The sequence below is a fragment of the Takifugu flavidus genome, chromosome 12 (genome assembly GCF_003711565.1).
Source record: "Takifugu flavidus isolate HTHZ2018 chromosome 12, ASM371156v2, whole genome shotgun sequence".
In the NCBI taxonomy this organism is placed as follows: domain Eukaryota; kingdom Metazoa; phylum Chordata; class Actinopteri; order Tetraodontiformes; family Tetraodontidae; genus Takifugu; species Takifugu flavidus.
This window is the reverse complement of record NC_079531.1, coordinates 12,300,052-12,320,286: the sequence shown is the minus strand read 5'-3', so window position 1 is coordinate 12,320,286 and position 20,235 is coordinate 12,300,052. Positions and strand designations below refer to the sequence as shown.

At 44.1% G+C, this 20,235-nt stretch overlaps 3 protein-coding genes across 54 annotated transcripts; all 3 read right to left on the bottom strand.

Moving 5' to 3' along the window:
• Positions 1-1,066: 1,066 nt before the first annotated feature.
• LOC130535368 (immunoglobulin superfamily member 5-like) lies at positions 1,067-6,100 on the bottom strand. Of its 3 annotated transcripts, none has more exons than XM_057050349.1 (10): positions 6,031-6,100; positions 5,535-5,626; positions 4,866-5,174; positions 4,050-4,177; positions 3,788-3,953; positions 3,488-3,613; positions 2,695-2,719; positions 2,242-2,330; positions 1,649-1,734; positions 1,067-1,358 (listed from the first exon to the last, which is right to left on the bottom strand). In XM_057050349.1, the coding sequence occupies exons 2-10, from the start codon at positions 5,581-5,583 to the stop codon at positions 1,254-1,256; spliced, it is 1,083 nt and encodes a 360-aa protein (XP_056906329.1). In that variant the 5' UTR covers positions 5,584-5,626; positions 6,031-6,100; the 3' UTR covers positions 1,067-1,253. The 3 variants fall into 3 exon arrangements, with proteins under 3 accessions (XP_056906329.1, XP_056906330.1, XP_056906331.1); XM_057050350.1 differs by having other exon boundaries at positions 5,898-6,034; XM_057050351.1 differs by lacking the exon at positions 1,649-1,734.
• A 1,106-nt stretch (positions 6,101-7,206) lies between these two features.
• sh3bgr (SH3 domain binding glutamate-rich protein) lies at positions 7,207-17,636 on the bottom strand. Of its 50 annotated transcripts, XR_008952941.1 has the most exons (14): positions 16,739-17,636; positions 15,887-16,072; positions 15,579-15,659; positions 15,151-15,225; positions 12,168-12,311; positions 11,721-11,747; positions 11,621-11,647; positions 10,906-10,929; positions 10,580-10,606; positions 9,134-9,838; positions 9,015-9,041; positions 8,736-8,765; positions 8,347-8,404; positions 7,207-7,762 (listed from the first exon to the last, which is right to left on the bottom strand). XR_008952941.1 is itself a non-coding variant. In XM_057049134.1 (13 exons), the coding sequence occupies exons 1-12, from the start codon at positions 16,781-16,783 to the stop codon at positions 8,387-8,389; spliced, it is 714 nt and encodes a 237-aa protein (XP_056905114.1). In that variant the 5' UTR covers positions 16,784-17,636; the 3' UTR covers positions 7,207-7,762; positions 8,347-8,386. The 50 variants fall into 50 exon arrangements, 34 of the variants coding, with proteins under 34 accessions (XP_056905114.1, XP_056905118.1, XP_056905115.1 ...); XR_008952945.1 differs by lacking the exon at positions 9,134-9,838 and having other exon boundaries at positions 8,347-8,400; positions 8,733-8,752; positions 9,005-9,041; XR_008952944.1 differs by lacking the exon at positions 9,134-9,838 and having other exon boundaries at positions 8,347-8,400; positions 8,733-8,765.
• Positions 17,637-17,787: 151 nt separating this feature from the next.
• Positions 17,788-19,828, bottom strand: get1 (guided entry of tail-anchored proteins factor 1). Its single transcript, XM_057049174.1, has 5 exons — positions 19,333-19,828; positions 18,853-19,018; positions 18,346-18,413; positions 18,141-18,255; positions 17,788-18,056 (listed from the first exon to the last, which is right to left on the bottom strand). The coding sequence occupies exons 1-5, from the start codon at positions 19,420-19,422 to the stop codon at positions 17,983-17,985; spliced, it is 513 nt and encodes a 170-aa protein (XP_056905154.1). The 5' UTR covers positions 19,423-19,828; the 3' UTR covers positions 17,788-17,982.
• Between the last annotated feature and the right edge of the window lie 407 nt (positions 19,829-20,235).

Below are 20,235 nucleotides of genomic sequence, written 5' to 3'. Positions count from 1 at the left end.
AGAAAGTCAGTCAGTAAAAATCAGCCAAAAGAGATGAGGACGGGAAAAAGTATCAGTGGCCTCAACCTGGAAAGCCATTCCTGTTTTGGGGGCCATCTCATTGTTGCCCCTCCGATACTCCTGTTGTTGATTTCATTAACAACAAAGCAGCAGAAACTGTTTAACAACCCCCTCTGCTACTTAATTGACCAGATCAATATCCCAGAAGTTTGACTGATAGATTGCTATACTCTGACTAAAAAGTGTTCCTCTAATTCTTTTGAGCAGTACATATATACTTCATAGGAAACAATGACAAAATCCTTCACTTAACAGCTGTGATTCAGTAAAACAGACCTCCTCATACTCACAACAGTCCATCTCTTATTGGCAGAACGGGTCAATACTGGTTGTGTTGGGAGGCATCAATACTAATATGTTTGGTCTGTTATTGCTCCCATCTCCTCACTGTTAAATGAGTAACTATGGCAACAGGATCACCAATATGACACGAAATGAAGACAGAAACATTTTTCAAGGCTAATTTTAGCAACAGCCTATAGCCATCAGAACAACTAGCACGCTCACTATTTCCTGAGGAAGACAAGATATTAATATCCATGTAATAGGTTGTGACATCATGTTATAACTATGAAAACACACACACACACACGCTCTATCCTTTATCCTCCCGCTTCCAAGATGACGGAGGAGAAACTCAATCCAGGATTTAAAAATTAATTTGCATTTGCATTTGCATTTTTTTAACCTGATGAGGGGGGTCATGTAGCATTAGCATTATCATCATTGTTAACATGAGCTTTGGTGGGAAGAATGTATATTTTAAATATGAAACCTTTTCACTGGTTCACTGGATGATGTGTCTGTAATCCCACAGTCTGCTTCAGATTAATTCTGGATTATCAATGTTATTGTGGAGTCAACCCTGCCTCCCCCCGCCTGTCTCCTAATCGCTGTAGTGACCCTCACTTCAGATTACAGGGTGATTATGTGGCACCAGCAGAAAATCACTGAAAGATTAGCCAAAAGTGTTCAAATGTATCCTGATAAACTGTTAAAGCTGTAATTTACTTTTTGATCATGTTTATTAAGAAGCAAAAACATTAAAACAGTTTAAATTTACAGTATTTGTAAATGGTTCATCTGGTGTTAAGGACTAGGAAAAGATGGTGAATCTGTGTGAGTGTGACAACGTAAAAATCTTCATATTCAATAAAACAGAAACAGGGTGACATTGTAGTGAGAACAGCTATTCAGACTGTGGTGATTCTGCGGACATTTTTGGAGTTTTCTTCCGACGGACACTCCTGGTTGTGTGTGTGCAGAGACTGGCTGCTGGAGGACACCACATCAGGGACCTGGTGGGACAGCAGCACTGAGACAACAGTAGCAGAGATGACAACAATGGATTCATAACATCAGGTCCTGGAAACCTGGAGGAACCTGACAGATCACACGAGACAACAAGACAACAGCACAGGACACGACTGTTGTCTTAGACCAGGGCATCTCTGGACGCTCAAAGGCGGCTTCAACAGTGTCCAAGAGTCATCCACGTTTGGACAGGAAAAGAATATTTTCTCTCTCTCTCTCTCTCTCTCTCTCTCTCTCTCTCTCACACACACACACACACACACAACACACTCACCTTTGTGTGCCGTTCAGTACTAAATTCCATGCTACTTGCATTCTGGCCACCAGTTTCAAGGATTATGGTGTCGGTGTAGCATACATCTGAAGAATAGAATTTTAAAATCTAAACGTTTGTTTGTTTGTTTGTTTGTTTGTTTGTTTGTTTGTTTGTTTGTTTTGGTCACCTGATTTATTCTAAAGCTAAGGAAAAATTAAACATCCTATTGATTGAATACTTCATTTAATCAAGGTGTCTTTAAGTTGTTTCCTGTATGTCTCTTTTTATGCAATAAGAAGCCAATAATGGAAATGATGAGAGTTTAGTGTCTTTATTGGTTTAAATCAATGTGATTTATTTTTATCTTGAATTTATTGATCATCAGGTTTTGTTGGGATCAGCAAAAGTTCATTAGCAGCCAGTCATGATTAACACCTTCATTGTGTAAATGTGATGAATGATCCAATTATTATATGCAAATTTTAGCAAATTACACTTTAACTGATGGGTTGGCTCAACAAAAGGAGCAAAAACAGATGCTAACTTCAACTTTAGAATAAAACTTTTGTTATTGACCTACAGGATTTCATAACTAAAAGTCATTCACTCACCTGTGGAGCCCCCACAAGAGTATCCCAGATTTACACTTCCCTCTGTTGCCTCAGCAACCAAGTCTGTGCCTCTGCCTGATTGGTCCAACCTGCAGGAGCACAACTGAATGGTCCAATGGAAAAGACAACCTTTTGAGAGCCGCTACAGTCAGACGTGGTGAACAGTTCCACTATCACAGAGCTGCACTTTATCTCTGCTGTTTTCACCAGCTCAGATTACAGGTTACAGATGATTTCCTTTAATTTCTCTGCATTAATGAGACCTTTGGCATGGACTAACACCAGTTTAGATAGAGAATGAATGATTCCGGTATATGTGGCATTTCAGGTCCATGTGTGTTATTTTTAGGGAGGAAAGATCAAAAGAGCTTTGTTCTCTCTCCTCTCTGGTATTAAAGCAACTCAGATTATCACAGATTATGAAAGAAGAGAGCTTTGACATGAAGGTTCTACCTGAAGGCATCTTCTGAGCTCCGTTCTGAAATGAAAAACAACAAAAGTGAAGATTTGATGGTGAGTGCACGGACTGCAGGAATAGATGGTGTACATCAGTGTGAAAGTTGCTGTTGCCTCCAGCCAGTTTACTGGGAGCTGGAGCTGTGCATTAATGACTTCTGCAGCATCACGCCATCACGGTTGTCTTTGCCAAAGGTTCTCCTGGTAGCTGCTAACACTCCAAGTGTTGACAGTTTCTGCCACCAGCTTTAATTTTAAAAAGAGTAACGTGCGCATTACTGGAGAAGAATAAACATGTTTGTTGATGGTTCTAAACCTGCAACCTGAATCAAACCACTGCTGGTGTTAATGGGCCAGAGCCTTGTAACAGTAACAGGCTGTAACTCCTCAGACCTCAGGAAACCTTCACCTGGACAAGAAGTTCACTACAATTGACATCGAAAAGCCAAAAACCCAGCTCATCATAAATAATGATGGTTAGGGAACCATCAGCCGAACTAAAGGTCTTCTAAACCGGACCAGAGAGCCCAAATGAACTGGTTAAAGTGGGTCAGAAAAGCTTAAATTAATGAAAGGATTTTTCCTGCCTCCTGTTGAAACTGTTATTTCATTGTATCTTCTGACTCCTGAAAAATAAGAAGTTTTCTGCTGACAGCTGATGTTCTGCTCTTAAATGTCCTTGAAGGAACTAGTGTGGTCACAGCGTGTTACCGCCTCCCTCATCATTATATTTTAATCACACATTGTGCATTAAAAATGTGTGTGCGCGTGCATGTGTGCGTGCACCTACTTGCATGTCTCCTCTGTCTGTAGTAGAGGACACAGGCGGTGCAGTTGAGCAGCAGCAGCAGAGCCAACATTGAGGCCACCACCACCAGAGAAACACTACAGTTGTCTTCTTGTAGCACTTCTGTAACTGAGAGACAAACCTGATCTTCAGCTCCAGAAGTTAAACCAACAATCAGATGAAGCTTTTTTCTGGTATCAATGATCAGAATAAGTTTGGATCCCAATTCTGACAGATCTGCTGAGAGGATATGGGAATCCTTTGGGATAGAGGATGGCTCTGAGATCCCTTTGTGATCCTCACCCACTGTGAGGCTCACGCTACTCTTCAGAGGCTGGGACAGAGCGGACACAGATGCCAAACAGTCCACACGAGAGGTCATCGTCGCTGTCAGGAGAAGGCTGCTGGTCACGGTGAAGACACTGTTGACTGCTTCTCCACCAGTGACGTTGTAGTCACCCTGGCTCACCTCCAGACAGAAGCAGAGCAGAGACGATTTCAGTTTAATGCTGATGTTCTCACCTTCTCAGGGGCCGAACTCAGCAGCAGCCAAAGATCTTCTCACCTGTTTGCCCTTCACCTGCCACTGTATCTGTGGTTGGGGGTACCAGCCTGCAGCCTTGCACTCGAACAGCACAGAGTGACCCCTAAAGGCCAACTTGTCCTCCCCAAAGATTTGCACACGTCCCTTTTCTGCAAACAAACGTAAATGTGCTCAGATATGTCACACATGGAGGGGAAAAAAAGCAGATGATCGCAAGAAGGTTGGCTGCTCCGTTCGGGGGTGGTTAGTTGTCTGATGGATGATGTAGTGTTGGGTGTTGGTCAAAAACCCTCACTGATGAAGGGCTGTGTGTGTGTGTGTGTGTTTGTGTGTGTGTGTGTGTGTGTGTGTGTGTGTGTGTGTGTGTGTGTGTGTGTGTGTTTGCCTGTTTATCTGCTAAACTGGGGGCAGGCCTGTGGTCATATTTACATCCTCAAACTGGACGATTAAATAGTGAATCAGCCTCTTGGGCTGATTTGTGGTCCTCTGTCCACCCCTATATTTGGAGCTGCAGAGCACAAATCACAGACTTGCTGACTGGTGACTGGTTGTGCCAGCGTGTCCATTTATCTAAAGGTGTGTCAGCACATTCACAGACCGTAGGCTCTGGTTCACATCAGAGGGACACTGGTTCTGGAACCATGCCGCCACTGTTACGTGTATTTTAATTATTTAGTTGTACAAAAAGCTGTGTAGAAGGATTCCAAGTGGAGAAGATGTTGAGGAATGACCTGATTTGCTGATATCAGTTGACGTTTTCTGCATATTGCATTTTAGGCAATATAAGCAGCTCCTAATGGAAGCTCCACACCTGTAACCAGACATGAACATACAGACCTTGCACAAACAGATCTGCTGCTTTCCTGTCGATGCCCTGGAGGTCACAGGTCACTCGTCCTTGGTTGAGCCTGGTGGTGTTCTTCAGAATGAAGGTCCAGCTGTTCGGCGAGATCTGCTCAGCTGTCACATTGGGGTTGATGGACGGCAGGAGTCCACTTTCATTTGAGATGGTCAGAACCACCTCAGCGTTCAGTAGCCACACCATCACAGTCCACTGGGAGCTGCTGCTGCAGCAGGTCAACCGGGCCTCGTCTCCCCGCAGGACCGTCAGTGTTTCAGGTGTCAGCGTCACCTGAGCCATAGTGGCTACGAGTCAGAGAGGTCCAGTGAGCATAAATAAACATGTGACAGAACAAGAACATGAATTACACACTCTTAAGCCACAGATAAAATGTGCAAAGATCTCAGCAGCATCTTGATCAGGTTGATAGGTCCAGGAAGAAAAAGGCTAAAAACAATGGACCAGGAAACACTTCTGTAGCCACGGTGTGGAATCATGAAAGAGCAAAATGAGTCGGCCAGATTACAAATTTATTTCCATCTTATTTCCAGAAGTCTGTGTGTCCCCATCCCCTCACCACCGACTGGACATTCACCAAGCAGATGAATTAATGATTTTAGAAGTGAGGTGTCTGAGCAGCCTGAGTAAAATACTTCAGTTTACACCTTCAATGCTGCTGGACAGCAGGAGCATCCAGAAAGAGAGGACGTTCATGTCTGATCACTTCAGTCTGTCCATCGTCCGGAGTCCCCTGGACCTACATGGAGATGTTAGACAGAGGCTCATGTCACTGTTGAGGCAGAAATAAAGACTAGCCAAGCTGTAAAGACAAGGTCAGGAACATTGAAACTATGAAAAAAAGTCACATTTTAGTGAATTATAAATCTTTACAAAATTTAATTTCCAATTTTACAGTGAGATGGTGCTGTGAGAAAGAAAAGCAGGTTAAGAAGATGCTGTTAGACCAAAGTCTGGGCTGAACCAAGGTAAAAAAAAGAAAAAAAAGACGGTTGACCAGAAATGTTCACCTCATTCTGGAACGTACACCTCAGACATAAAAGAAACCAACAACTCCGGGATAAAATCCAGCTGAAGTCAAGCTTGAATCAAGAACGCCTTCAGCCCAGTGTGTGTGTGTGTGTATGTGCTCATGTGTCTCACCAGCGGCTGCTTGGCGGTTGCACACTGTTGTCTCTTCCTCATGCTTGGTGACCAGCAATGCCGCCCAAAACTGTCCTGTTAAATATTAGCTTGTCTGCTGGGAACTTTGCTCCACAGGACACACACATGTAAATAGGAAGAATGACTCAGACCCCAAGCACGGGCCCCTGGCTGTCATCTCACACACCACAACTGAATTCATGTGCACCACAGGATGAACCCAAACATGCTGGTGTTTCTGTGAGCAGACACACAGCCAACACAGTTGTGCTTCCTCTTGAACCTGCTACATTTCGCCGTGGAGCATCTAATTCTTCAGGCCTTTGGAGGATGGACACTCATTTTTATCCACAGCAACTGTATTCAACATTTTCTGACATCTGAATTGTCCACTAGGTGGCGTTTTCAGAAGCCTTTGACATGAATCTGCTACTGTACTGCTTTATGTTACACTGACCAGTAAATGTGGGTCGATGGGACTCATCAAACCAGAGTGACATCTCTCCAGTTAGCATCTGTGGCGCTGGACGACAGGGCCAGTCCCAGCTGACCTTGGGTGGGAGGGGCCTGCAGGTTATCGGGGTGAGATAAACATAAATGAAGGCCATGTTCTAAGACTGTACAGAGATGCCTCTGTCTCTCTCTCTTTCTCTCTCTCTCTCTCACACACACACACACACACAGACAAAAACACACATGCACACACTCATGCACACCCACAACAGTTGAGAATGTACTTTTACAACCAGTGTGCTATTCATGTGCGGGGATGCAAACACACAACCACATCTTCTTGAATGATTCAAATGCTGTTGGTTTTTGCTCTCAGGGAGTTATTTCTGTATTTTATAGCGATGGCATCATCAGATGATGACATCACCTGATGTCATTATGGCACAGCTCTAAAGAGACCCATATTTTTACACAGCCCAGACTTGTGAACATCTGTCATCACCTAATTTCTCCATCACAGCTTTCATTTTAATGTGCAGCTGTATTTTCTACCGGTAAGCCTGCAGACAGATATAAAGTTTGTGTAAATGTAAATCATTTGCTGTAAATACCTGATGCCCCCTCCCCCACGGAATCTCTCAGGTCAGTTGGTCTCTGGCAGCTCTATAAATATGCAACAATGTAGGAGTTAATAATAAAAGAATGGAAGGAACCACAGAGGGATCACAAATCAGTCAACTTTATTGCATTATCGGCAGTTTAGACATTCAGTCCCATATTTCCATCTTCACTGGACAAAGTGCATTGATGAGACAGTCGTGCTCCAGGAGACATGTTGGTATTGTTTTTTGCCAGTTTTCATGTGGCAATTAGAAGACTTATTCAGCATGTACACACTCAGTATTCAGAGGGAGCTGTACAGACACACATTGTTATAATTGCTGTAATAACAGAAGACTGTGAGGTGAGAGATGAACCTGACATACACTGAAGGTATGGCAAGGTTCCACAGGCTCCTTGTGTTTGAAAACATCTAAAATATGACAAATATGGTTCAATTTAACCAAGACTCTGTTCTTTATTTTATAAAAGCAATAAAAATAAAGCTACTATTTGAACTTTCATCAGCCACTATTTGCAAAATATAAAAATTAAGTCAACATTGCAACAAGTAACAGTTGTGAGTTCGGACTTCTCAGTTTCCAGTAAGGCCCAGTGCAGCTTTGGAGAGGCTAAAAGGGGCTGAGGGGTTCTGGCATCAGAGGAGAGGGGCAGGAGGCTGAAACAGAAGATAGACAACATGAGAGGTCACATGACTGCATTGCCTATGTCTGCTGAGCCACCACCAGCACCTCTGGAAGCCACATCTGTAGCTCACTTGGCAGCCTCTGCTAACAGGGCCTGACAGCCCCTGCAGGGGTCGGGGAGGAGTAGAGAGCGCGGGTGACAAATGCCAATCGGTCCTCCCATTACTGGCTAACCATTCCCTCACACTGTTTCAAATAGATCTGACCAATCAGAGCATTTTCCTGTGAATTTATCCAATCAGCAATGACCGTGAGATCACCAACTGAACATTTTTGTAAAGCTGATGTTACAAAATACTCATGTTACAACTATCACAGGTAATACCTGAATTTTCTAAATGCTGCTGCTGACACATACATACACAGCAATGAAGACAGTATTTAACTGCTCACGCAGCTGTTTAAAAAATGAAAAGACAGATTAAATTTGGTGTAACCTGGAAACGGTGTTACTAATTTTTCCTACAGTTTAAAAGAAATGAACAGTTTTACTGCTCTCCAGTGGTGATGAGGGGTAGTGAGAGTAGACGACTGAGAGGACGGAGAAGCAGCTCACCTGAATCCAAGTCAACATCACCGACGTCACCTGGATTTAACTACTCAGCCTCTACTTCCTGTTGAAAAAAAAACACATATCTTCATTGTAAAATGCGCTGGTAATAGAAGATATGGCAGAAAACAATGGCAGAAATGTCTTTAAATTAATGTCTCAATCATCACCAAAATAGGAAAACAGCTCAATGTTCAGGTTATCATGGGATAGTTACAGATATTAGGGTTGTTCATTATTTATTCACTCTGATAAACTAGTGAAAATCTAAACCACAGATCAATGATCAATAGCATGTGTGAACTGGAAACAGTGAGATTCAGAAGTGGGTAAAGTCAGTTATCCTTAGATGTGTATTTGGGTCACTCAGGCAGCACGCGGTCCCTTAATACGACCTGTTCTTCTTCTGCCTCTTCTTCTTCTCCCTATGACAAATTAAAAAAGAAAAAGACAAACATGTTGTCTGTGAGGCCAACATCTGAGGGAGAGTGAGACGATCAGTGCACGATTAGTGAGCTGAAAGGAAGCCACCAGGCAGGTCTCTGCTGCCATCTTCTCAGATACAGTATATCGATATTTAAAAATCACCAAAACAAACACTAATGAATTCAATGAGCTGCTTTAAGAGAATCCCATAATTCATAGCAGGCAACCAAAGAGTAACGTAAATATACCTCTTGTGCTTCAGCCTCTTCTTCCTCCTGTAGATGACAAACATAGAAACATTAAAGTTAGAATACAATGAGCTGTGCTTGTTGCTCATGTTGCCATGCAGCTGGTGAGCAGTTATCACCATGGAGATGAGCTCACAGACATCCATGCAGCACACTGGAGGATGGAGGGAATAAAGACTGAACTCTGACCGAACGATGCCCCAACAGAAGGATGTCTCCCTCATTCTACTCACGTCTGCCCAAGATGTCGACTCATTTATTTCAGCGATATGCTAGAAGAGTCAAAACTCACTGATTCAAATCTTACTAACTTTAGTTGCACCTTCTCTCCCCCTCCCACGCAGCAGAAGCTTTACTGCTCTGTCAGTGTGAATGTGCGCTTAAAGCTACAACCGGTACATTTGAATCTGACACAGATTCACAAGTTGGTGCACCAGAATCACCGTTCGGGTCTGAAAGAACACCAGGTACTGAGATGGGGTGTGGTTGAGGGTCAAAGACATCATTTTCAGTGTAAGAGGACACCAATGCTCACTCCACACACTGCATCCTCCATTGATTTTCCCAGTAAGGTAATCACAGGCAGGTGGGAGCAGCTTTGGTGTCGCTGCTAATGCACCACAAACCTGTTGGCCACAATGAAAAAAGCAAAAAGAGCAGCAGCACCGGAGCTGGATGCACTAAAAGAGAAGGAAATGAACACACATGCTCACTGAATAGCCAAGTTCAACCAAACTAAGTACAGACACACGGAGTGTTCCACAAAGGCTGAAAAGAATAAAGACTGTTGAAGTGACCGAGACTGAATCAAGTCCAGGTTCTTCCTGCATGGGAAGAAAAGCAGACGACAAATCACTAGAGACAGAGAGAGAGAGAGAGGCTGTTTCAGCAGGGATGCAGAGAACAGCAGCTAATGTCACGGTACAATCTGCTGTCAAACATCTGACAACATCTGGATCTGAATCAGCACACACGTTAGTGGAAAAGAGACATTCTTGAACCTCCACCTCATCATCATCTGGATTATTTGACTTGTGAACAGCTGAATGTCGGAACAGTTCAACAGCTGAACTGACTGACTGACGTATGACTGACTCTTCCTCAACCCAACAGAAACCTTTTAGAAAGAACTACCTGCAGAGCTACATGCACAAAGCTTTTCCTGTCCCATCTCAGACACCAATAGAAGAGTTCCAACAATTCTGTGGCCTCCAACAAAGATGGCATCCTGAGAGAGGAGAGAGGGAGAGCTGCTCACCCTCACAACTCTAAATCAGGAGGATCTCTGAGCTCACAGAGCTTCTCATCCTGTTCAAGATCTGTACAATTATCACAGCATCTAAGAGTCAACATCACTTTTGCAGCAGAGAGCAAACAGTAAGCTGACTGGTTGTGTCTGACATCTTTTCATTTCTTTAACATTTGAAACAATGTTTGTTGTTAAAGGACTAAACAGAAGGAAAGTATCGAAAGGAATGTGTGAGCTGGTGCAGGAAGCACTACAATAACTGAAAGAGGAGGGAAGGAAGGAACAATGTGAGCCCTATAATATCGCTAGATTGTACCTGAAGCTGTTGGAGCTCTTCTTCATCCTATGAGGAAAATAGATATTCAGTCAGCAGGCTGCAGGGAAGAAAAGGAAAATCAGCAGCATGCAGAGAGAAAGAAACGGGGAGAGAGAGGGAGAGAGAGAGAGAGGACAGATGAGGCTGTCGGGACGCAGAGCTGGATGTGAGCAGAGAGACAGAAAACAATGAGGTTAAGGAACGGAGTGAAAGGCGATGAGGGGAGGATGAAGAGGTGAATGGAGAAAGAGTTGGAGGGAAACCGAAGACCCAGACCCCATTGCAGCCCCACCTCCCCAACTGTTGATGACTGAGACACTTGTTACCTCTGAGTGCAAATCCTCTTCATCCTGGAGGAAGCAAACCCAGATATGGACAAAAGAAGGGGTCAAAGGTTAAAGAACACGTGCAGGAGGGGTGGAGCTGGTATAAAGAGCAGCAGAATGTCCTCTGACACAGGACAAAGGGACTGGAATACAAATCTAAAGCAGTAAAAGCCCTCAAGTACAAAAATAACAATAAAATCTTCCCAACAGAGGAACGTTGCTCCAAAGGCTGCTCACGTCTTCATCCAAGTCAAAACAGGACGTAACTATAAATGATGCCATAAGTACAGATGAAACACTATATAACACTTCATATTTGTAACCAAATATGTTGTCTCAGCATCAGTGTTGTCTTCATGATCTGTGATGAGAAAGACCTCGTTTGACAACGTGAAGCCCTTCAAAAAAAGGTCCTGTTATGAAGAAAAACCTTCATGAAATGATCCCACTGAACAAAACATGCGACATGAAGACAACAAAGGAGAGCCAATGTCACTGTATTATCCAAGAGCTAATGCTAACAGTTTATTACATGCTAACAGGTTTCAGGAGTCTGGGTGAGAGAAGATAGATGAGAGTTGAGGATCAGACAGTAAGTCCACTGGCTAGATGTGATTCCAGAGGTGGCTGCTGAGGGAAGGATTAGCTACAATATGCTAATGTTCAGAGGGAGATTTGGGATGTTCTGAAGTCTGTGTCGGTATTTCAAACTTACCCGGTCATCATCAGCTTCTTCGTCCTGCTGAGGAGGAGAGAAACATTTCATCAAAGCTGTAGGCATCACTGCAGTTTTCAGAAAGGCTTCATGTTCCTACCTGCTCATCTTCCTCAGCCTGGGCCTGCTAATAGAGAGGACAGGACAGAGTCAAATACCTCACATGTATCTGTGAAACACTCACAGGCACAACCGGACCGGGATGCTTTAACACTGAGGGGGTGTGCAGAGAAATGCAGGAGAATCATCGACACATGTGGAACATCTGCATCAGCAGAACACAGAAGCACACAGGGGCAAATATGAGGACAGGGCAGTTAAACATCTCACCGTGCTGGAAAAATGATGAAAACTACAGAGATTGAGTTAAAATGCAACCTTTCGAGGAGATGCAGGAGCTACAGATGGAATGTTTAAAGAAGAGATGACTTAAAGTATAGACAGGCATACTGGGGGGAGGAAAAACAGCATTCCAGGAATGATGAGAAGATTGAGGAAAACTAGAGAGAACGAGTTAATTATGAGGGCCGACACTCAAAGGTGGAACCTCATCTGTTTCTTCTAATTCCTCATCTTCGTCTGCAGGGGCCTCTTCATCTGCAGCCTCACCCTCTTCCTCCTGGCCACTCTCACCTTCCTCCTCTCCACCATCAGTCTGGGTTTCCCCGTTGCACTCCTCCACTGGAACCTCCTTATCAAGTAATGAGAGCAACAGCTGGCGATTAAAACGTGATCAACAGCAGCCAGACATTGGACGGTCATTGTCTCATCTGCTGGGACATCCTTACGCTGCAAAAGATGCATCGCGTTAACACTCATCCGCCGTTCAGTTTAGCTTAGCGTAGCTTAACATCGCTTAGATTTGCTAGGCTAAATGCCTGAAAACAAAGAGACATTAGCAACAACCTTCACCCACCAGAACCTGCTTTGACATGAAAGGATTAAACACCAGTAGTACTGAGGTTCAACTCCAGTTCCGACGAGGTGAAGTTATTAAAGCTGCTCTTGTGTAAAAGGGACAGAACGCCATTATCATCCTTTTCAGCTTATATTTAGACAATCACACACCGGCCAACACCTGGACTGACACTAAACTTTACTCTAATTTAGCAAATATTCTTTCATTTTAAATTTGAAGTCTGCAACAACAAAATGGGAAAGTTGAGGAATTCCACTGGTGGATATTTTTTGACATTCTCTTTAGTGATGCCATCATCTCCAGACCATAATAGCATTAAAGGATTCAGAGAACCTGGACAAATCTGGGCATGTAAGCAGCAGAGCTGGAAACCATCAAATGCCCATGACCTCTGACCCCTCAGAGGGTAGCGCATTAACCACCTCCTCACACCGTAGATGTTACCAGGTGGGTTCAGGAACCACCACCACATCTAGTCTCTCTGTGAGGAATCTAGGAGCAACTTTTGATCAAAATCTCTCCTTCAACTCACACATTAAATTAGTCTCTAGAAGTGCCTTTTTTTACTTGAGGAACATCACAAAGATCAGGAAACTGCTGACGCGGCATGATGCTGAAAAGTTAGTCCATGCATTTGTTACTTCTAGGCTGGACTACTGTAACTCTTTATTATCAGGGTGTCCAAACAACTCTTTAAGAAGCCTCCAGCTGATCCAAAATGCTGCAGCCAGAGTTCTGACAGGTATTGACAAAAGAGATCACATTACTCCTGTACAGGCGTCGCTTCATTGGCTGCCCGTTAAATTTAGAATAATTTTTAAAACCCTTCTTTTGACCTACAAGGTCCTCAGAGGCCTAGCTCCATCCTACCTGGAGGAGCTAGTGATACCTTATCAGCCCAATAGACCGCTCCGCTCTCAGAATGCTGGTCTACTTGTGGTTCCCAGAGTTTCCAGGAGCAGAATGGGGGGCCGAGCATTTAGCTACCAGGCCCCCCTGCTCCTAGTTTGTGTAATACTGTGTATTACATGAACAATGGCAATAAATCTGCTTCTGATTCTGAACCAGCTCCCTGTCCAGGTACGGGAGGCTGACTCCATCGCTACTTTTAAGATCAGACTCAAAACCTACCTCTTTGAAAAAGCTTATTGTTACTAATTCAGTAGTTCCAGTTACTATCATAGACAGACAAATTTTCATACTTAGGGGCTCGTCTAATCATTAGGTTAACATCTTAGTTATGCTGTTATAGGCCAAGGCTGCCGGGGTCCGGAAACATGATCACCTGACAGGCCTCTGTCACTCCACTGGGTCATGGTTTCCTCTCCTCTCCTCTCCTCTCCTCTCCTCTCCTCTCCTCTCCTCTCCTCTCCTCTCCTCTCCTCTCCTCTCCTCTCCTTTCCTTTCCTTTCGTATCGCCGCCCTCGGAGCTGCATAATGACCTCCGGCCCCGATGAAGTGATTGTACATCATATTTTTTGTGTGTGTTTCTGTGCTCTGTGCCTCTCCTCTCCTCTCCTCTCCTCTCCTCCTCTCCTCTCCTCTCTCTCTCCTCTCCTCTCCTCTCCTCTCCTCCTCTCCTCTCCTCTCCTCTCCTCTCCTCTCCTCTCCTCCTCTCCTCTCCTCTCTCCTCTCCTCTCCTCTCTCCTCTCCTCTCCTCTCCTCTCTCCTCTCCTCTCCTCTCTCTCCTCTCCTCTCCTCTCCTCTCCTCTCCTCTCCTCCTCTCCTCTCCTCTCCTCTCCTCTCCTCTCCACCCGTGGATGCTGTGTCCTCCAGCCTAGAGGAGATGATCAGCTGATCGTGCCTGTCTCTAGTTTTCAACTGAACATTTTTCTACAGGATTTCCAAATGATTTTATTCTGTTTTGATGTTGTTGTAAATTACTTCTTTGAGACTTTAATTGAGCCACGTTTCAATACGACCCTCTACGATTCCTGACTTGCCGCATGTTGACTTTAGCTCTGAGATGAAAAAACATTTTTGCTGTCTTTTTCTTTTTTGCCTATGTCTGCTGAGCCACCACCAGCACCTCTGGGAGCCACATCTGTAGCTCACTTGGCAGCCTCTGCTAACAGGGCCTGACAGCCCCTGCAGGGGTCGGGGAGGAGTAGAGAGCGCGGGTGACAAATGCAGTTTAAAGCTGTAGCCCTTTAAAAAGGCAGAAAAATGTAATTGGAGTGAGATGAAAGGATCCCCCTGAAAATGAGCAACAATGTTCAGGAAGAAGAAAAGAAGCAACAACTTCCATCCACCCATCAGCTGAAGTGATTGAACACATCAGCTTGTCTTTTTAGTTTAGCTCCTCTGCTAAAATCAATCAATGAGTAGGGTGCAGATTTCACAAAAAAAAACCTTCTGTGGACATGAATATCCTGTAAAATAAAGAGAAAAGCCTTTGTACAAGTTTAGGATAAGTGTTAAGATGGAACTGTTAAATGCGTGGAAGGGGCAGCTGAGCTGTGTGTTAGAGCATCATGGGAAAAAGAACCCTCAAAATTAAACCATAAGGATGAATCCATGGGTGATTGATTAGTGGCTGTGATGGCTGAATGGAGCAGGCAAGAGGAAACTCATGATCGTGTGATGGAAAGAAAAGAGAGAGTGGATTTACTGTTGGATCATCAGCGCTGCCATCAGCTCCTTCAGTGTGAGTCCCGTTCTCCACAATGTGCATCTGCTGTGCCTCCTGCCACCATAAAAGTGTGTAAAAAGACCAAAACACAACTTCAAATAGGCTCATTCATACAGGCATCTCTGAAAATACTCCAGGAAATGATGTCATTGGAATATTTCAACTTTGGAATCTTGTTATTGGCCTTTAGGCGTGACCGCTGGACGTGCAGCCAAAGCAAAAGCTGAGCGGCTTTTTACCGCCAGAACAGCTCCAATAAATCAGCCACATTATTTTAAAACATAAAGTCATCCAATCATGCAGGACTCTCATCGTGTCCACAACTGTCCTCCAAGTGCTGCTGAGCGCAAGGAACACAGAGATGAAGACAGTCAGATTTCAGCACTGTAGAAGAAAAACGGCCTGACCTTTGACCCAGGAGGAGGAGGCAGACCCAGGAAAGCGAACACTGTGTTGTCCTCCTTAGCATTGAAGAACGTGTCATAGTCCTGCACACAAACACACACAGGTTTGAGGAGCCACCACTCTGTCCTCTCTACTGGTTTTATACTGGTCTGGTTTTACACTGGTCTACGTCAGTGGTCACATCCACCAGGTGGTTTTTACTTGAAGGATAATAAATTCAGAGTTTTTCCTTTTTTTAAATAAAGAACATTTGAGGGGGGCATTTAAAAGCCCTCTAATTTTTCCTGCTCCATGGACTCTGGGTGCTTACTCCACAGTAGCTGTCGTCGTTGAAGATCTGGGGGGGCAGCGGGATGCCGTTGCTGGGCTTCATTTCTGTGGGAACGTTCTGCCTCATCCACATGCGGTTCTCCTCATTGCAGGCGATGTCCAGCTCCGTGTAGTCCACCTTCAGGGCCTCGAGGAAGCCAACCACATCCTGCTGTTTCTTTTTGATCTGCAAGGTGGAAGAAAAGCACAAATATCAGAGCTGAGAGCACTAGAACCAGGGAGGTGTGCATGGGTTTCATGTATGTACTGTATAAAAGTCATCAAAGTCTTAAGGTTTTAGAGATAAATCTCCCCAAAAAGTGCAGGTCTTTGATACATTCCATCACTTTCCACACACAACACTTTTGATCTGATTTAAATGATACTGGGTTTTTTGACAGAACTAAGTTGTTTTCTTGGCCCCGTCACTGAGGGGGGAGCTTTCCTGAGGTCCTTTATCGGTGTGAACAAACATGTCGCCCCCATGAACTGGCTGGAAGTGTTTCGTTAGCTTTGCCAAAAGTAGTGAGTGGAGGATGGATCCATTCTGCTACAGTTACCAACAAAGAGTGGAGAGACTTGAGTGGTTGTGTTTGGGGACAGAATGCAGATATTAAGTATTGTGTGAGACCAACACCCTCCCTGGAGCGCTGCACCCTGTGGGCTGGGGAGAGGCCCCCACTTTTTCTAGAAAACCCACACATACACCAGACCAACCCCAACAACTGAACATTCCTGATACTGGGAATCTTCACACGGACAAGCTGAGAACACAACAGGCAGCGTTTGGAAAAGAGTGACGTCAGTATTGAATGAGCTGAGACAGAAGGTGAGTGACAGCATAAATTCTTACCGCTGTGGATCCAGAAGAAGTTGCCAGAAAGACCTTAATCACCATGTTTGTTACAGATTTTACAACTAATGTTGCTCTTAAAGGAGCAGACTGCCTCCTCTATTATTAGAGCGCACCCAGCAAGGAGACAGCGCACACGCACGCAACGCACACGGGGAGAGAGAGAGAGAGAGAGAGAGAGAGAGGGAGAGAGAGAGCAAGAACCTGGGTTATTTTTGTCCCCCCTGGTGCAGGATTGGAGGTTTGGCCCCTGTGGGGCCCCCACCGGCCACCCTGATTGGCAGCTTCAGTTGTCTGTCCCTGCAGGAGACGGTGAATTATTCCCTCTCTCTTTGCTGAGTGCATATATGGACAGAATAAGTACTGAGCAGCACCATAGGCTGGACACGGACTCAGACATTTTCTTCCCGAAATTCACTTAAAGGTTTATTCCGATTTATTGTTGTAGATTATCTGTGTGCGTGTGTGCTTTAAAACATTTTTAACGCACACACACTGTAATGGTAAAACTTTATGAAGGTACCATAGCTGTACACGAGTCCTTAAACCATTATTAATCATTGCTCTTTAGCTGTGGCTGCAGAGCTGCATGAAGCAACCTTTAGCACCTATTTACTGACCGAACAAGAGTTTAACTGATAAAACAATCCAAGTATTGATGTTATATATTTAAATCGAGCTACATTCTTTAGAGTAAAACCTCATTAAGTATAAATAAAATTGAATTGTGGTTTCTTTTACTCAGAAAGATGGATGTTTCACTGCCCTCCAGAAAACTGACATCTGAATATTATATTAATATAGTCTCATTCAGTATTAAACGAGGTTCATGTTGAGAATTCAATAAATGTGTTCTAGTGCACTTTACAATCATTTACAGCTCCATCAATCATTTGTTATTAGTTGTAAATGTGTATTTGATAAATGTGAGACCTGATCTTCTCAAAGCTGATGTGTAACGGCACGCAACGAGTCTCCTGCTCCGACACACGGTGGCGCTGCAGCACCTCAGCCTCTCGTTGTCCATGAACAGAATGAAGAGCCCTACATTCATTTTTATTCTAACGTCTTTCAGTTTCGGAGTTTAATGTAAAAATTATATACAACCAAAACTTACACTTCACATCAGAGTGTAACTTCACATCACTACATTAACACGAACACACACACGAGCACACACACACACGAGCACACACACCCACACACCGAAAGTGAGCAATAAGTTAACATAAGGTTTAGGTTTTCTAGCTGATGGCATGAAGACCCAACGTGATGACTTTGTTGCAAACTACCAACCAACAGGTGATTCCGACTCCACCTGAGAAAAGAGAACAATTTCATTATTGACACACAAACACTGGGCGGACTCTAACTGTGCTACACGGGGGGAAAGCCTAAATACCTGCCACTCCAGTGGGGAAGGCCACCAGACGCTCCACTGGGGCAATCCATTTACTGGGAACCACAGTCACTGGATCAGAGTAAAACTTCCATATCAAGGAGATCATCAGAGCGGCCTGAGTCAAAGATAATGAGTTTTTTCTATGAACCAAGATATTCTGCCAGAAGATTATGCCCGAATGAATGGTTCTTCCATTTTCACCTACCTGCAGGATATAAAAGACAATGTTGACAACCCATTTCATTTTGGCCTGCTGGGCTGTTCTTGATTTGACTGCAAGTCAGGAAAAACAAAACAAGCACGAGTTTCATTAGATGTAATTCAAAGGGCTGAAACTAGGGAGGCAAGTTCTAATTTCACATACTGTTTACAAAATGACGTAAATCAGAAAGTGCTTGTGCACTGCAGCATAACTTTATTGAACCAAATTTCCATTTAGCAACTTCCTTTGGTAACAAGAAGCAGCTGACAGTGACAGGCAGCACCAGCTGTTCACCCAGAGTGCTGAGAATGTGTGTAGACACCACTTCCTTCTGTAGGGTCAACGTATGAATCTACTGCAGAAGCAGAAACAGTCTTCTGGCCCCTCCACCCCCATGAAGCCCAAAGATGAAAACAGAAAAATAAATCAAGTTCTCTCAATTGCAAAAGTGATTTATTCCTCACTAAATCCTGCTAGTGTGTGTTCTAGGGAATCCTGCATGTCTCCTACCATGTGTTTTCAGCTTGTCTGTCATTTTGTTGATTTTGCGCTCCAGCCGGGCATGTCTGGCAAATTCATCCATCATGCTGATTGTGGACTGCTCCTTCTTCATTTCATGGATCTCAGCCCTCATCTCGCTCTCTTGTTCAGCATCTTTCTGGACCAATTTAGACAGCTTGAATGGGGGAAAAAAAAACAAAAAACAACGTATCAAGAAAAGGGAATTGTGGCGACCTAAGTCAAAATAAACACATGATTAAAGCTCATGAATATGTGTTACGAAAATAATTATAAATGGAGGATACATGTGCTTAATTTCAATTAAATTATTTTATCATCATAATGAAAGCTCACCCTTAGAATTTCACAATTTGACTCATCAGCGAGCTAGCTAAGAGAAGCTCTTTAAAGTCAGGGGCAACTAATTTTGCAATATCATCGACATTAAAGATAACCACTTTACCTACTGAATATATAGATCGTACTTACAAAAGATGAAATAGACGGTAGCAGTGTCTTCATGAGATTACAGAGAAAAACAGAACCAAGCACAAGAAACCACGCATAGCCGGCCGCCATGTTGGCTCTTCAGTGGAGCTTTTAGCCTGATCTGCACCCGGAACCTGAGCGGCTCGGTTCATTTCTGCGCATGCGCTAACCTGTGCGTTACACATATGCGTCAATGAGACAAGACAGTATAGACATCAATTTTGAAAAACATCACGCATTTGTAATCATCCATCCATCCATTCTCTCCCGCTTATCCGGGGTCGGGTCGCGGTGGCAGCAGCCTAAGAAGAGAAGCCCAGACTTCCCTCTCCCCAGCTACTTCTTCCAGCTCATCCGGAGGGATCCCCAGGCGTTCCCAGACCAGTCGAGAGACATAGTCTCTCCAACGTGTCCTGGGTCTTCCCGGGGTCTCCTACCGGAGGGACATGCCCTGAACACTGCACCAGGGAGGCGTCCAGGGGGCATCCTAACTAGATACCCAAGCCACCTCATCTGGCTCCTCTCAACGCGGAGGAGCAGCGGCTCTACTCCGAGCTCCTCCCGGATGGCAGAGCTTCTCACCCTATCTCTAAGGGAGAGCCCAGCCACCCTACGGAGGAAGCTCATTTCGGCCGCTTGTACCCGTGATCTTGATCTTTCGGTCATTACCCAAAGCTCATGACCATAAAAAAAAAAACAAATTAAGTAAACAGGCAATAAACAGTCGGTAATTAGTATAAAATACATATTGACAAATTAATAGATCCAAAATCCCATTTCAATTTGTCAAACTACTGATGTGTATTAACTATTGCTGGTCTTGTATTTAAAGGTTGGCCCAAGAGAAAAGAGCATTGAGTGAGGTGCCATGTTTTTAGATAATGATTTCCAGTGGGGAATCAA

Excerpts from the sequence above, each read along its gene's own strand:
- LOC130535368 (XM_057050349.1), bottom strand. The coding sequence starts at position 5,583 with ATGAACGTCCTCTCTTTCTGGATGCTCCTGCTGTCCAGCAGCATTGAA. Across the intron at positions 3,614-3,787 it reads TAGCGTGAGCCTCACAGTGG|TTACAGAAGTGCTACAAGAA; the intron begins GTGAGGATCACA and ends TTTGTCTCTCAG. Across the intron at positions 1,359-1,648 it reads GTACTGAACGGCACACAAAG|GTCCCTGATGTGGTGTCCTC; the intron begins GTGAGTGTGTTG and ends CTGTCCCACCAG.
- sh3bgr (XM_057049134.1), bottom strand. The coding sequence starts at position 16,783 with ATGGTGATTAAGGTCTTTCTGGCAACTTCTTCTGGATCCACAGCG. Across the intron at positions 10,607-10,905 it reads AAGAGGATTTGCACTCAGAG|GATGAAGAAGAGCTCCAACA; the intron begins GTAACAAGTGTC and ends TTTTCCTCATAG. Across the intron at positions 8,759-9,004 it reads AGCACAAGAGGTATATTTAC|AAGAAGAGGCAGAAGAAGAA; the intron begins GTTACTCTTTGG and ends CATAGGGAGAAG.
- get1 (XM_057049174.1), bottom strand. The coding sequence starts at position 19,422 with ATGGCGGCCGGCTATGCGTGGTTTCTTGTGCTTGGTTCTGTTTTTCTC. Across the intron at positions 19,019-19,332 it reads TACCGTCTATTTCATCTTTT|CTGTCTAAATTGGTCCAGAA; the intron begins GTAAGTACGATC and ends CCCCCATTCAAG. Across the intron at positions 18,256-18,345 it reads TTGTCTTTTATATCCTGCAG|GCCGCTCTGATGATCTCCTT; the intron begins GTAGGTGAAAAT and ends TCTTTGACTCAG.